The sequence below is a fragment of the Rana temporaria genome, chromosome 3, assembly GCF_905171775.1.
Source record: "Rana temporaria chromosome 3, aRanTem1.1, whole genome shotgun sequence".
In the NCBI taxonomy this organism is placed as follows: Eukaryota; Metazoa; Chordata; class Amphibia; order Anura; family Ranidae; genus Rana; species Rana temporaria.
Window position 1 is genome coordinate 104,594,864 of NC_053491.1, and position 17,735 is coordinate 104,612,598.

Genomic DNA, 17,735 nt, shown 5'->3' on the forward strand with positions numbered 1-17,735 from the left:
TTATTGTCTTGCCCCCCCTCCAGCGTACTATCTGAGCGGACATTCAGCGCGGCAGGTGGGGTGGTCACGGACAAGAGGACCCGTCTGTCCACAGACTCCGTGGACAGACTCACATTCATAAAGATGAATGAGTCCTGGATCGGCGGTGACTTTCTGGCACCCGTCGTCGGTTCAGGGCGCTGAAGGGTCCCTTGCCATGCATTCCCTGATGAAGCCCCGGACCTGATGTATTTACAGTGCTGAATATAACTATTTCAACATCAGAGAAAATCAATGTTAATATTTGGTACAGTAGGCTTTCTTTGCAATTACAGCGGTCAAACATTTCTTGTAGTTTTACACCAGCTTTGCACACACTGGAGGAGGGATTTTGGCCCACTCCTCCAGACAGATCTTCTCTACATCAGTCATGTTTCTGGGCTATCGCTGAGAAACACGGAGTTTGAGCTCCCTCCAAAGATTCTCTATTGGGTTTAGGTCTGGAGACTGGCTAGGCCACGCCAGAACCTTGATATGCTCCTTACAGAGCCAATCCTTGGTTATCCTGGCTGTGTGCTTTGGGTCATTCTCATGTTGGAAGACCCAGCCTCGACCCATCTTCAAAGCTCTAACTCAGGGAAGGAGGTTGTTGCCCAAAATCTTGCAATACATGGCCCCGGTCATCCTCTCCTTAATACAGTGCAGTCACCCTGTCCCATGTGCAGAAAACCACCACCAAAGCATGATGCTACCACCCCCATGCTTCACATTAGGGATGGCGTTCTTGGCATGGTACTCATCATTATTCTTCCTCCGAAAACGGTTAGTGAAATTATGATCAAAAAATTATATTATAGTCTCATCTGACCACATGATTTTCTCCCATGACTCCTTTGGATCAGTCAAGACAATTATGTCAGCAGTTATTTCACACCCTATATACTCTTATTAAGACTGCTGTACATCATGGCAACTCCTGCCCATGTGATATGACTCTGTATCAACTACTACTGTTAATACTACTACTGCTGCTTCAGCTGCTGCTGCCGCCCAGTCAATACACCTATGTCAGCAGTTGTTTAACACTCTATATACTCTTATTCCTACTGCTGTTCATCATGGCACCTCCTGCCCATGTGATATGACTCTGTATCAACTACTACTGTTAATACTACTACTGCTGCTTCTGCTGCCGCCCAGTCAATACACCTATGTCAGCAGTTATTTCACACTCTATATACTCTTATTAAGACTGCTGTACATCATGGCAACTCCTGCCCATGTGATATGACTCTGTATCAACTACTACTGTTAATACTACTACTGCTGCTTCAGCTGCTGCTGCCGCCCAGTCAATACACCTATGTCAGCAGTTGTTTAACACTCTATATACTCTTATTCCTACTGCTGTTCATCATGGCACCTCCTGCCCATGTGATATGACTCTGTATCAACTACTACTGTTAATACTACTACTACTGCTGCTTCTGCTGCTGCTGCTGCCGCCCAGTCAATACACCTATGTCAGCAGTTATTTCACACTCTATATACTCTTATTAAGACTGCTGTACATCATGGCAACTCCTGCCCATGTGATATGACTCTGTATCAACTACTACTGTTAATACTACTACTGCTGCTGCTGCCGCCCAGTCAATACACCTATGTCAGCAGTTATTTCACACTCTATATACTCTTATTAAGACTGCTGTACATCATGGCAACTCCTGCCCATGTGATATGACTCTGTATCAACTACTACTGTTAATACTACTACTGCTGCTTCAGCTGCTGCTGCCGCCCAGTCAATACACCTATGTCAGCAGTTGTTTAACACTCTATATACTCTTATTCCTACGGCTGTTCATCATGGCACCTCCTGCCCATGTGATATGACTCTGTATCAACTACTATTGTTAATACTACTACTACTGCTGCTTCTGCTGCTGCCGCCCAGTCAATACACCTATGTCAGCAGTTATTTCACACTCTATATACTCTTATTAAGACTGCTGTACATCATGGCAACTCCTGCCCATGTGATATGACTCTGTATCAACTACTACTGTTAATACTACTACTGCTGCTTCAGCTGCTGCTGCCGCCCAGTCAATACACCTATGTCAGCAGTTGTTTAACACTCTATATACTCTTATTAAGACTGCTGTACTTCATGGCAACTCCTGCCCATGTGATATGACTCTGTATCAACTACTACTGTTAATACTACTACTGCTGCTTCAGCTGCTGCTGCCGCCCAGTCAATACACCTATGTCAGCAGTTGTTTAACACTCTATATACTCTTATTCCTACTGCTGTTCATCATGGCACCTCCTGCCCATGTGATATGACTCTGTATCAACTACTACTGTTAATACTACTACTGCTGCTTCTGCTGCTGCTGCTGCCGCCCAGTCAATACACCTATGTCAGCAGTTATTTGACACTCTATATACTCCTATTCCTACTGCTGTTCATCATGGCACCTCCTGCCCATGTGATATGACTCTGTATCAACTACTACTGTTAATACTACTGCTGCTTCTGCTGCTGCTGCCCAGTCAAGACACCTATGTCAGCAGTTATTTGACACTCTATATACTCCTATTCCTACTGCTGTTCATGATGGCACCTCCTGCCCATGTGATATGACTCTGTATCAACTACTACTGTTAATACTACTGCTGCTGCTTCTGCTGCTGCTGCTGCCCAGTCAAGACACCTATGTCAGCAGTTATTTGACACTCTATATACTCCTATTCCTACTGCTGTTCATCATGGCACCTCCTGCCCATGTGATATGACTCTGTATCAACTACTACTGTTAATACTACTACTGCTGCTTCAGCTGCTGCTGCCGCCCAGTCAATACACCTATGTCAGCAGTTGTTTAACACTCTATATACTCTTATTCCTACTGCTGTTCATCATGGCACCTCCTGCCCATGTGATATGACTCTGTATCAACTACTACTGTTAATACTACTACTGCTGCTTCTGCTGCTGCTGCCGCCCAGTCAATACACCTATGTCAGCAGTTATTTCACACTCTATATACTCTTATTAAGACTGCTGTACATCATGGCACCTCCTGCCCATGTGATATGACTCTGTATCAACTACTACTGTTAATACTACTACTGCTGCTTCTGCCGCCCAGTCAATACACCTATGTCAGCAGTTATTTCACACTCTATATACTCCTATTCCTACTGCTGTTCATCATGGCACCTCCTGCCCATGTGATATGACTCTGTATCAACTACTACTGTTAATACTACTACTGCTGCTTCTGCTGCTGCTGCCGCCCAGTCAATACACCTATGTCAGCAGTTGTTTAACACTCTATATACTCTTATTAAGACTGCTGTACATCATGGCACCTCCTGCCCATGTGATATGACTCTGTATCAACTACTACTGTTAATACTACTACTGCTGCTTCTGCTGCTGCTGCCGCCCAGTCAATACACCTATGTCAGCAGTTGTTTAACACTCTATATACTCTTATTCCTACTGCTGTTCATCATGGCACCTCCTGCCCATGTGATATGACTCTGTATCAACTACTACTGTTAATACTACTACTGCTGCTTCTGCTGCCGCCCAGTCAATACACCTATGTCAGCAGTTATTTCACACTCTATATACTCTTATTAAGACTGCTGTACATCATGGCACCTCCTGCCCATGTGATATGACTCTGTATCAACTACTACTGTTAATACTACTACTGCTGCTTCTGCCGCCCAGTCAATACACCTATGTCAGCAGTTATTTCACACTCTATATACTCCTATTCCTACTGCTGTTCATCATGGCACCTCCTGCCCATGTGATATGACTCTGTATCAACTACTACTGTTAATACTACTACTGCTGCTTCTGCCGCCCAGTCAATACACCTATGTCAGCAGTTGTTTCACACTCTATATACTCTTATTCCTACTGCTGTTTATCATGGCACCTCCTGTCCATGTGATATGACTCTGTATCAAGTACTACTGTTAATACTACTACTGCTGCTTCTGCTGCTGCTGCTGCCCAGTCAAGACACCTATGTCAGCAGTTATTTCACACCCTATATACTCTTATTAAGACTGCTGTACATCATGGCACCTCCTGCCCATGTGATATGACTCTGTATCAACTACTACTGTTAATACTACTACTGCTGCTTCTGCTGCTGCTGCTGCCGCCCAGTCAATACACCTATGTCAGCAGTTATTTGACACTCTATATACTCCTATTCCTACTGCTGTTCATCATGGCACCTCCTGCCCAAGTGATATGACTCTGTATCTACTACTACTACTGCTGCTGCTCAGTCAAGACACCTATGTCACAAGTTATTTGCCACTCTATACTACTATTACCACTGCTGCTGCTGCTGTTCATGGCACCTCTTTCCCAAGTGATTTGACAATATATTGTCTACTGTTACTACTACTGCTGCTGCTCACGACACCTATGTCACAAGTTATTTGACACTATAGACTACTATGGCCACTACTGATGCTGTAAAGTCTTGCCCAAGTGTTTAGATGCTATCTAGTACTATTACCACTACTGCTTGTAAATGCTGCCTGTGTGATAATTACATTATATTTTAATACTACTGCTGCAGCCTCCATGATGAGTAATGCCTCATGACCTCTCTGGCACAGCGGATCCACCAACAGCCTCCGCTACAAGCTACCAGACCGGATCGTAACAGCAAGTGTAACTAAAACAATGAACTTTATGTTAAACCCTGGTTTGCGGCCTTTATACTGCAACCATTAGCCTGTCTGCAAGAGCAAATCTGCACTCTCTCTCTTTCTTGCTCTCTCTCTCTCTATATATATATATATATATATATTGTTGCTTTTGTTATGTTCATTTTTCAACAGTTTAGTTTGTGTTCGTCGTGTCTGTGTCCGCGAACTTTAGTTTGTCCTAGGTTTGTGTTACATAAAATAATAGTATACAATTTTTTTTGCTTATTATGAAGTTAGATGTGTTGATGTTGATGTTGATGTGGTAGATGTTAAGTTAGATGTGTTGAAAAACCTAAAAATCTATCTCAAAAAGAAAGGAAACATTTCAAAAAAATAACATTTTTTATTTAAAAAAAAAAAAATTAAACGTAATTAAGCATGCGCTGCTGAAGCTCTGCTATCTCTGCATAATTTTTTAATTGCTGCTGCTCCAGCTGCTGGTTCTGCTGGTCCAGATAACGAATTTTCTTCTGGTTGGAGAGGATCTTGGCATTCGTTCTCTGGATCAAAGCCTGCTTCAGCAGCATATCTTTTGCAACTGTTAGGATATAAGAAAAAAACATTTGGATTTCAAAGACCGTTACCAAATAAATAAAATATTTCTGTTGCTTATTAAACAATCATTATCATGTCTATACACTTGTTATGTGTCTAGCACATTCAGGGAGTGCAGAATTATTAGGCAAATGAGTATTTTGACCACATCATCCTCTTTATGCATGTTGTCTCACAAGCTGTATAGGCTCGAAAGCCTACTACCAATTAGGCATATTAGGTAATGTACATCTCTGTAATGAGAAGGTGTGTGGTCTAATGACATCAACACTCTATATCAGGTGTGCATAATTATTAGTCAACTTCCTTTCCTTTTGCAAAATGTGTCAAGAGAAGGACTTGACAGGCTCTGAAAAGTCAAAAATAGTGAGATATCTTGCAGAGGGATGCAGCACTCTTAAAATTGCAAAGCTTCTGAAGCATGATCATCGAACAATCAAGCGTTTCATTCAAAATAGTCAACAGGGTCGCAAGAAGCGTGTGGAAAAACCAAGGCGCAAAATAACTGCCCATGAACTGAGAAAAGTCAAGCGTGCAGCTGCCAAGATGCCACTTGCCACCAGTTTGGCTATATTTCAGAGCTGCAACATCACTGGAGTGCCCAAAAGCACAAGGTGTGCAATACTCAGAGACATGGCCAAGGTAAGAAAGGCTGAAAAACGACGACCACTGAAAAAAGACACGCAAGCTGAAACGTCAAGACTGGGCCTAGAAATATCTCAAGATTGATTTTTCTAAGGTTTTATGGACTGCTGAAATGAGAGTGAGTCTTGATCGACCAGATGGATGGGCCCGTGGCTGGATTGGTAAAGGGCAGAGAGCTCCAGTCCGACTCAGACGCCAGCAAGGTGGAGGTGGAGTACTGGTTTGGGCTGGTATCATCAAAGATGAGCTTGTGGGGCCTTTTCGGGTTGAGGATGGAGTCAAGCTCAACTCCCAGTCCTACTGCCAGTTTCTGGAAGACACCTTCTTCAAGCAGTGGTACAGGAAGAAGTCTGCATCCTTCAAAAAAAACATGATTTTCATGCAGGACAATGCTCCATCACACGCGTCCAAGTACTCCACAGCGTGGCTGGCAAGAAAGGGTATAAAAGAAGAAAAACTAATGACATGGCCTCCTTGTTCACCTGATCTGAAACCCATTGAGAACCTGTGGTCCATCATCAAATGTGAGATTTACAAGGAGGGAAAACAGTACACCTCTCTGAACAGTGTCTGGGAGGCTGCGGTTGCTGCTGCACGCAATGTTGATGGTGAACAGATCAAAACACTGACAGAATCCATGGATGTCAGGCTTTTGAGTGTCCTTGCAAAGAAAGGTGGCTATATTGGTCACTGATTTGTTTTTGTTTTGTTTTTGAATGTCAGAAATGTATATTTGTGAATGTTGAGATGTTATATTGGTTTCACTGTTAAAAATAAATAATTGAAATGGGTATATATTTTTTTTTTGGTTAAGTTGCCTAATAATTCTGCACAGTAATAGTAGTCACCTGCACACACAGATATCCCCCTAAAATAGCTAACACTAAAAACAAACTAAAAACTACTTCCAAAAATATTCAGCTTTGATATTAATGAGTTTTTGGGGTTCATTGAGAACATGGTTGTTGTTCAATAATAAAATGAATCCTCAAAAATACAACTTGCCTAATAATTATGCACTACCTGTATACTTCTAGCATCAATACCATATTATGGTTCTACAATCTGACAGGTGCGCTTTATATGTTGTCCATTTTTATATCTACATTTTATTGTTGAAATGTTATTAATCTTTGTGCACATATTTACCTTCGTGACCGAGGCTCATGACAACGGGGTCATCCTGCACCTCGACCTCTCCAGCAGCCGTGATGTCGTCATCACCAGTAGTTTGTTGGGGGGAGGGAAGCTCCTCAACAGGAGCTGTGGGTGGCGAGTCGGATGGTCCTGGCTGCTCATCCTCCTCTGCCGCATCCTCCTCTTCATCCTCCTCCTCAGCGGCCTGTCGACTTTTGCGCTTGGGGCGCACAGTTGGTAGAGGAGCTCCTATAATAACACAATGTTCATATATTATAAAAATGTTTTCTAATGACGTATGCAAATTCTGTGTACTCTGCTGTATTGTATATGAATACAAATTAATTTATATAGACAGTTAACCAATGGGACAATGTTATATTAAAGGGTCTTGTGGGCACTACAGGGGACTGAGCGTGAGCTGGGCTGCCACCATGGTAAAATGAGCTGTTTTTGTCTCCTTTGTTTTGTTCAGACCATCTCATGTTAAAAAAAGGGCCTGATGGAGCACACGGGATTAGTATGAAAACCCCACGCCTAACACAGGAATTGAGTGTGAATCTATAGATATAAAACTCAACGTGTCTGTGTATGCATGTATGTATGTATGTATGTCTGTACCAGCATCACGTCCAAACGGCTAAAGATATTTACATGAAACTTGGCACACAGGTTACTTATATGTCAGCCACAAACATAGGATAGGTGATTTAAGCCTTACCCACCCCCATTTGCCATGGACGGGGTTTTTCTTTAAAGTCCCATTCAACTCTATGGGAAATACATGTTACTTCATAACAGCTGTAGATATTTCGATAACACTTGGTCACATGTTACTTATACGTCCACTTAAAGTATAGGATCGTTAATTTATCCCTTAACTACCCCCTTTTGTGATGGTCGTGGTTTTTGTTTAAAGTCCCATGCAAAGCAATGGGAAATGTATGTTCCCACATAACTTCTGTGTTCCTGTCTGCTGTCCCATGTCTTTTTTCAACAGTACTATGAATACCTTGGCTGGTGGTGAATGGTGATATATGTTACCACAACATGGCGTCTGGGTTAACAACATCTGCCTTAACATTAATTACATATGACCTTACATAACTGTCACCAAAGGAGCTGCGGTGGCTCAACGCGATTGCCACTGCGCTGACAAGCCATTCACCTCTGCAGCTAGGGGTTGGGATCCCGCTCTCGGCTACATGTGAATTGAGTTTGGTGGTCTCAGCCCGGCCCCCGGTGGGTGTGCTATGCGAGGTAAGCCTGCGCTTAGTACGCCCACCCCCCTCCTACAAAAACCACCACACCTACACACGCACTCGAAATTGGGTTAACATGCACGCACTCTGACCACGCGGTCTCTAAAAAGAGAGGCGAAGGACTAACGGGGCTGGTTGAGCGGGCAAATCCTCTCACTCCCTTATAGGGAGTCCCTCTGCCCCGTTGGGCTTCAAAGCGGAGCAGGTAGGACGGGCTGTGTTAGGAGGACCCCCTCACACCTGCCATTGCCACCCGGGGCATGGAGAAAATTGGCAGATTGCCTCTGGGGGAGGCCTGCCTACTCCCAACTCCTGCAGTCCGGCTCCTCTCTCGAGTACACGCACAAAATACACTTTAGAAAAAAAAACATAACTGTGACCAATAACTTACCTGGATGATATTTCTCACGGATACGCATGACCCGGTCCATATGGCGCCTCTTCAGGTCTGACCATTTTTTGACGATCGTCATGCGATCAGGTGGGCCGCCGTGTTGGTCGCGTAATTCCGCAATTATGGAGCAGACCACGGCCTTTTTTTCGGCTTGTCTCCGCAGATTATCATAACCTGTTTCCAGAAACTTCTGCAAGATGAAGAACAAAGTATATTATAATACTTTTGTTTAAAGCCTTATGGATATATGACGAAATCTATGGTATTCAACAATTGGGAGCATTCTCGCATTATTAAGCGTGACATGTTGGCTATCATTTTACTCGGCGTAACATTATCTTTCACAATATATAAAAAAATTGGGCAAAATATATTGTTGTCTTATTTTCTAATTCAAAAAAGTGATTTTTTTCCAAAAAAAGTGCGCTTGTAAGACCGCTGCGCAAATACGGTGTGACAAAAAGTATTGCAATGACTACCATTTTATTCTCTAGGGTGTTAGAAAAAAATATATATAATGTTTGGGGGTTTTAAGTAATTTTCTAGCAAAAAAAACTGTTTTAGTCTTGTAAACACCGAATCTGAAAAATTAGCCCGGTGGTAAAGGTTAAGGACCCTGAAGTCAGGACGTTCACATACGTCCTATGTCCACAACATGTTAAATTCATTATGCTAAATAGCAAGAAAAGTGCCTAAATACACATTTACCAACCAGGGTGTCTGCAGCTGTCCAGGCATGCTGGGAGTTGTAGTTGTGTAACAGCAGGAGACAAATTGTTTGGGAAATACTAATATCTGATCTTATATACTAACTTTTAAACTAGTTAAAATGCAGTTAAAGATAATGAAATAACAGTGGTGAAAATACTTACACTAATCAGCATCTTTTCCTCACTGAGTGTAAAATTGCTCCCGACCATTTTCACTTCCAAGCTGGGCAGCACAAAATTGCTATGCGAAAGTAAACTGGCAAGGATCTCCAGGAAGTGATCGCGTGTTGGTCGCGTGTTGTTCGCGCGAATGCGCATGCGCGATCGAGAATTTCGCAATCGCAATATTGTTTTTTCGCTAAAATAACACAAATATTCGATTTCAGAGTGCTCCTACAGCAGTTCTTGAAATTCTGCAATCAATTTCTCATTCGCAATTTGTGAAATTTCGATAAAATATCTCGAATATTCGATTTCAGAATGAGCCAATCAGAGCGCTCCTAAAACAGTTGGCGAAATTCCGCAATCAATTTCGCAATCGCAATATTGCGAAATTTCGATAAAATATCACTAATATTCTGAGCCAATCAGAGTGCTCCTACAGCATTTGCCGAATATTCGCAATTATTTTGTATTGTAAAATATCACGAATATTCTGAGCCAATCAGAGTGCTCCTACAGCATTTGTCGAAATTGCGCAGTAAATATCGCATTCGCATGTTGCGATATTTCGATAAAATATCACGAATATTCTGAGCCAATCAGAGCGCTCCTCCAGCATTTCTCGAAATTGCGCAATAAATATCGCATTCGCATGTTGCGATATTTCGATAAAATATCACGAATATTCTGAGCCAATCAGAGCGCTCCTACCGCAGTTATAAAAAAATCGCAATTATTTTCGCATTCGCAATAGCGAAAAATCGCAATCATTTAATTTCGATAAAATATCACGAATATTCGAATTTAGCGAATATATCTCGAATATTCGAATATATATTCGAGATATATCGCGAAATCGAATATGGCATATTCTGCTCAACACTACTAATGAGGTAATTTTTTTCACGTTTCTTGTGTTTTGTATGTTAATCTGTTACTTAGTGAGATTACCTTGTTTTTAAGGTTGGATGCATGCTGGATACCCAATAATGTGTCATATACAGTCAGCAAAAGAAATAACCAATGCCGAGCATATAAAGAAAAATGGTTTCTGAGGACCGATACATGAACTTGGCCACAATCAGCAGAGGGACAATTGGGGATTTCCACCTCATACCACAGAAGCAACATGTAACCTCTGGTCAGTATATGTACATGAAACTGTCCTGCATATTCCAAGAGATCAAGCACATTCTGAACTAAAGCCAAAAGACAGGGAAAATCGAATCCAGCAATATCTAAAAAATGGAGCCAAGCTCTCAGAATGGAATGTGTGGACTGCTCTGGAGACCTACCTTCAGGTATTGTATACCAGATGACACTGATATCTATTAATAAATTACTGTATATACTCGAGTATAAGCCGACCCGAATATAAGCCGAGTCACCTAATTTTACCACAAAGAAATGGGAAAACATATTGACTTGAGAATAAGCCTAGGGTAAGAAATGCAGCAGTGGAAAAGAGGGTCAACAATGCCCATCTGCAGCCTCACTGTGCCCATTTGCAGCCTCACGATGCCCATTTGCAGCCTCACTGTGCCCCACTGTGCCCATTTTCAGCCTCACTGTGCCCATCTTCTGCCTCACTGTGTCCTTTTTGCAGCTTCACTGTGCCCCATTTGCAATCTCACTGTGTCCATTTGCAGCTTCACTGTGCCCATTTGCAATCTCACTGTGTCCATTTGCAGCTTCACTGTGCCCATTTGCAGCTTCGCTGTGCCCATTTGCAGCTTCGCTGTGCCCATTTGCAGCCTCACTGAACCCATTTGCAGCCTCACTGTGCCCATCTGCAGCCTCATGTACCTGATCTCCCGCTGTGACATGCAGTCTTAACTGCAGTCGGCGACCATCCATTGTAATAAAGCCCCACCTCCTCCTTGTCCTCTTCCATGACGGAACATTGATTCAGTTTCCCAGCAGTGTTCAGTGTTTCCGTCTATCATGGATGAGGAGCAGGCGGGGCTTTGTTACACTGGACGGCCGCCGATTGCAGTTAAGACTGGATGTCACAGAGGGAGATCAGGTACATGAGGCTGCAGATGGGCACAGTGAGGCAGTGAGACTTGAGTATAAGCCGAGTAGGGCTTTTTCAGCATTTGTTCGTAAAGGGGCAAATCTCTGATTCACCAATGATTTGCTATATGTTTGCTGACGATCTACTGACCCGATTTATAAAATAAATGTATCCCTTCAAAGGAAATTTGAGATTTGTTCTTGCTTTAATGGTAAATACTAGTTTCTGTAATATTTACCATGTTTGGAAAACTGAAAATATAAATCTCCTGAGCCAGGCTCAGAGAACAGTAGCTATAGCAGTAGAGAGGCTCCCACCGACCAGCAGGATAAGTGCGCAAGCAAATCACTCTGGCGGTGACGTGGGCTCACCCAAGACGCCAGGTTTAAGCACTAACTATCATTTTCCAGAGCTCCTGATGGTGGAGATGGGTTTTGCTGCATGTTAGTACCAGGTTGGGGTGTTCAGGATTGCCCCACCAGGAGATGAGCAAGTCAAGGTCCAGTAGCAGATTTAGCAGGGAGGGATCAAGCAGAAGCGTAGCCAAAGGTTGGTAACAAGTGCTTGCAGGTTGGGATCAAGAGAAAGCATAGTTGAGGAACAAGCCAAATGTCAGTAACATATGGTACTGAAGATAATGACAGTTACAGATACCCAAAGGAGCAAGATATCGGCTGGAGAGAGCACAATAATCTGGCAAACAGAGTGCAAATGCATGGCTTTAATAGGAAGTTCATGGGAGGAGCAAAGAGCTCAAGATTCACAGGAAACAAGGTACAAGGCAAGATTGTCTAAGGCAGGGGTCCTCAAACTTTTTAAACAGGGGGCCGGTTCACTGTCCCTCAGACCGTAAGAGGGCCGGACTATAAAAAAAAACTATCATGATCATTGCAAGCCCCCCCCCACCTCACCATTATCATTAGCCCCTCATTGCAAGCCCCCCCTCGCCATCATCATTGTAAGCCCCTCATTGCAAGCCCCCCTCACAATCATTAATTGCAAGCCGATCAAGATCATTGCAAGCCCCCCATCATCATTACATCATCAGCCCCTCATTGCAACCCACCTCATCTTTGCAAGCCCCCCCTCATCATCATCATCCCCTCATTGCAACCCCCCTCCTAACCATCGCAAGCCCCTCATTAGAAGCCCCCCACCCACCTTCATCATTACAACATCATCAGCCCCTCACTGCAACCCCCCTCACCATCGCAAGCCCCCCCCTCCCCTTACCTCACCATCGTAAACCCCTCACAGCCTTACTCCTTACTGTGCCAAACTGCTGCTGTGTCACGGTCCCGCTGTGTCACGAAGCTCACAGAGTTGTTAACAGTTCGGGCGCGTTTTGATAAAAGTCCCGCCCTCCTCCTCCTAGACCAGTTCGTGTGATAGACAGAACACTGGCTCTATCACACAAGCTAGTCTAGGTCAGGAGGAGAGTAGGACTTTTATCATAGCGCGCCCAAACTGTTAACACTGTGAGCTCCGTGATACAGCGGGACCGCTGTGTTACAACCTGCTGTGCAACCTGCCGTGCATGTTAAGGTGGGGTGGGCCAGTTAAATGGCGGCCCGCGGGCCGTAGTTTGAGGACCCCTGGATTAGTAGATATCAGCAGGACAATGCTAAACTGCATACTGCATCTATGACAACAGCATGGCTTTGTAGTAGAAAAGTCTGGGTACTTGCCTGGCCACCTGCAGTCCAGACATTTCACCAGTAGAAAATATTTGGTGCATCTTGAAATGAAAAATACTACAAAGAAGACTCAGGACTGTTGAATCCTATATTAGGCATGGGACAACATTCCAATAGCTCCTCAGTTCCCAAATATTTACAGAGTATTTGGTTAAAAGAAGAGGAGATGCTACACCGTGGTGAACATGGCCCTCCCCTGTCCTAACTTTTTTGAGATGTATTGCTGCCATCAATTTTAAAATTACCTTAATTTTTTCTTAAAATGGGACTTTAAAATGGGAGTTTAAACATTTGATTTGTTTTCTGTTTTCTATCGTGATTCAAATATGGGATTATGAGCTTTGCAAATCATTGAATTATTTTTCTATGTAGATTTTATACAGTGTCCCAACTTTTCTGGCATTGAAGTTGTATATATATTAGTAGTATAACATGTGGAGTGTTGTTCATACCTTGCAAAAGTAAAACACCTTGCTTGGCTGAGCTCTCTCACAAAGTAATCCTTTTTATAAAGTGTTTTTCCAGCTCTTAAATTTGTATCTCCTAGTGTCAAATACTAGGTGGTGCCATAACCTAGGAAACCACAAACTGTTCATGCCACACAAATATGGTCCATCATTCCGTTCCATTTAAATGATTAGTAAGCCTTAATGGTCCATCATTTCGTTCCATTTAAATGATTAGTAAGCCTTAATATCAGGAATTAAGTACTCACCGAGACCGAACTGCCGAGGGTGGTTCACCTTTACGACCAAGCGCGCCCGCCCACTGAGTTTTGGAACAGGTGGCGGAAGCACGAGGCGGTACCGGTGCCAGTGGAGAAGCGTTGACCGGTGACGGTTGTAGATGACAGGTGCTTCTGGGTGACTGCAGACGGAAACAGGAACAAACGATACTGAAGCCGGATAACCGGTACTGAAAGAGTCCAAGAAACAAACTGGAAAGTCCGGGGTGCAAGCCAAGGTTCGGGGAGCAGAGAAGACAGCAGATCCGGGTCACAAGCCAAGAGGTTCAAGGGCAGGAGAAACAACAACAGAGTCCAGGTCACAAGCCGAGGTCGGGGTCAGAAGAGTTCAATAGAGTGGTGAAGCAATCCGAAGTCAGGTTCCAGGTGAGAGGTGAGTCGGACGGAATTCCAACAGGAAATGGTTTCCAGAGACACAGGTTCAGGAAGTAGCTGACGATAAACCAGCAATCTGTCTACTGACAGGAGCTGGTTTAAATAGGGCAGTCACGCTGGTGATTGGCCCCGAGAGGTCACATGCGTATGCGCACACGCCTAAAGTGCCCAGTTAGCCGCCGGGAAGCCAATCTACTACGCTGGTGTGTTAAAGGAGGAAGTACAGCGCTTTGGCCCTGACACTTAATCTTACTTAAAGGGGTTGTAAAGGAAAAACATTTTTTTAATAATAAGCATCCTTTACCTGCAGACATTCCTCTTTTCACTTCCTCATTGTTCGTTTTTGCTCAGAAGTTGCTCTATTTCTTCTCTGTTCTGTTCACTTCCTGCTTGTCTGATTATTACTCTCCACCGTGATGGGAGGCTTTACTGCGGTGGTCAGTAACGTGCTCGCCCCCTCCTGGGAACTACACCTGTGCGGCAGGACGCTCTCTACGTGTTAGAGACTTCAAGGAGGTGTGAATTACTGGGTGTGCCGCAATGCATAATGGGAAATGTAGTTCTTACATGAACGAGCGCCGCAAACCAGGAAGTGAATGAGAGAACAGAAACTAGAACGCCGGAGGTGATATAGATAAAGGAATTTAATAGGTATTTACCCGTTTTTTAACAGAATCATTACACTATTCTGTCTGTCTACCTTGCAGACATTAATTTTAGGCAAAAAATTATTTTCCTTTACAACTCCTTTAAGAAGGGTAGTAAACTCTTAAAAATAATTGTTGGGCTCCTAGATGGTTAATGCACCGCATACAATCACATTTTGATAGATCTACGCATCAAGCACAGCCCTCCAGTGATGCACTATCACCGCTGCAGGTGCTTCCATCTTCACCTGTTTTCCCTCCAGGTTCGCACAGGAGTCATAATTATGTTACAGCATTAAGTGTGTATCCTAAATTCAGAGCGCATGCGCAGTGATGTAATCGGTTCCCGCCAAAGTGAATATCTCCTAAATGCTGCACCTTTAAAAGATTTTCACTGTGCTTAGCCTTATTATAAGCTTATATTTAGGTGAAAGTTAAAACAATGAGTTTACTACTGCTTTATTGTGTTTATGGTCAAAAGGAGCCTGTAAGATTAATGCCTGTATACGTTGTGCACAGGTACTTACCCCAGTGCCTTGGTCATTTACACAGCACACTAGATGTTTTAAAGAGCATAATTAGCTAATAAATTGGCATACCTACCTTGAAGAATGGATACATACTGGATACAATACTGCATATATGACAAGCTGTGTGTAATGATATTTTTTTAGCAATCTAACAAACCTTTTTAATATTTAGTTACAAGAATGCTTTGGATGGAATCCCTTCAAACATCTATTTGCAGAGTACCAAAAACTGTCAGATGTTAGTAACAGCAATTCGGATAAGATGAATCTTTGGGCAGAGAAGTTCTCTCATGCTGTCAATAAGAACTTGGCTCCATTCTTCAAGTCCTGGGGGTGGCCCATTGAAAAGAAAACCAGCCAGACATTGTCCACATTACCTATGTGGGAGGAGGATCCTATGAAAAAGTACACGTTTTGAGTAAGGGCATTTACAGAAACCACCCTGTTATATTACATTCCTATTGTAATGAGTGGAAATATGAAACAAAGCACACCAAAATATTATTCTACTTGTTGGAAGTATTCAATGATTAAGTTATTCTGTACAACCTTTTCTTTTCGAGATTTATACAGAATATTTCAGAAATGGAATACAGATATCATCCCTTATTACACAAAAGCATCCAATATAACCTCATGCAAACATATACACAATTAATAAAATATACACACACTCAGTCTAAATGATCTCAGTACCCCTGGACCAGGGGAAAGAAACTCTTTTGAAGCCTGGTACTATGGGAGGCAATTCTCCCTAACCGTAACAGTATAAACAAAGCATTGCTCAGGAGAGCTCTCTAGAGGCGTGATGGTATCTGGAGGAGCTGTCACTCTGACTTAGGGATCAGGGAGTTTCGGCACCAAGGTCACTGCACTTCCCACGCTTTTTTTCTCACCTGTCTCCTGGGCCGGGCCTTTTGGTTGGGACCAGAGAAATTTTTGATTCTTGGTCGGAGGGTCAGCCATTGTATTACACAATGGTCACTTTTCACTCTCCTCTCCACTTCCTTCTCCCCCACTTTCTTTTATTTAAGCTCCTTTGTTGTCATCTTTTTGTATTTTTGTTTGTACACAGTTTTTGCATGTGTGACTGGTAGGGTGTAGGTCCCCCGAGCCTGCCCTGAAGGTCTTGAAAGGGGGTGGACATGGCCTTCTGACTTGGCTTACCCGTTCTCATGGGGTCTCCCTTCGGGGGAGCCCCACCTAGTACTTGGGTGGGTCTGTTTTGGCAGACCCTCCAAAGTATGGGGTTCGTCTGGTTTTTGGCCATATGGACCAAGTGTAAGTACCCCAGTCCCTGTCTTGAGCCTAATGCCCCTGGGTATCCAATCCTAATGCATTAATAACACAAATAACATTTATATATGTTTGCTAGTGGATGTGAATCTTATCTTTATTTTATACTTACTATTTAGTAAACCCTCTTCTGGCCTTTGCCATGATGATTATGGGCATGTGAAGCCCAATCGCAACCTCTTCTGGGATTACCGATGGAGAGGTGCATGCTCGGTAACCAGCATGCACCTCTCGATGTCTCGCATGCACGATGCTCCGGCGGCCATAGCGCCGATTGTTTGAAAAGTAGGGTGACGATGGGGGATGGTCCCGCCCCATTGTTATGGCAACTGCCTTAAATGCATCATTTCCTGTTGGGAAATTACACAATTTTTGCTCACAGTCCTGCTAACTGACTCCTGGGAAATGATGACTCACATTTCCCAGGAGCACAGGTGAGGGAGGAAGTGACAAGGAGCATTGCAGACAAGGAAGTGGCAGATTAGGAACCACTATATAGCAACAGGGTGTTTCTGGTAAGTATACAAAAAAAATCCCCTCCAAATGTTTATTAATACTATTATAGGTCTGTGAATATGAAAAAATAAATTCAGTGTTGGAACTCAGTTTTAATGAATGATTTTGACAGGCATTCCCACCTTTCAAACTTTGAAGTTAAAAATGCCCTCTCAGGCTGTAACCGGCTTAACCGCCTGTCTTTACCACCCCCTGACGCCCGTGTGAAAGAGCACTTAGTGCTTCAAGTTATTAGACTATAAAGAATTTATTGTATGAAATTAATCTCATTATACGTAATGATTAAATGCGTTGCTTGCAATTTTTT

At 43.2% G+C, this 17,735-nt stretch overlaps 1 protein-coding gene across 1 annotated transcript in view; it reads left to right on the forward strand.

Annotated features, from left to right (window-relative positions):
* The window catches only part of LOC120931579 (TRPM8 channel-associated factor homolog), a 61,115-nt gene extending 43,973 nt beyond the window's left edge, over positions 1-17,142 (forward strand). The window contains exons 7-8 of the mRNA XM_040343161.1: positions 10,569-10,906; positions 15,789-17,142. Of these exons, the coding sequence (XP_040199095.1) occupies positions 10,569-10,660 (92 nt within the window). The 3' untranslated portion in view covers positions 10,661-10,906; positions 15,789-17,142. The remainder of the gene's footprint in view (positions 1-10,568; positions 10,907-15,788) is intronic.
* Positions 17,143-17,735: the final 593 nt, after the last annotated feature.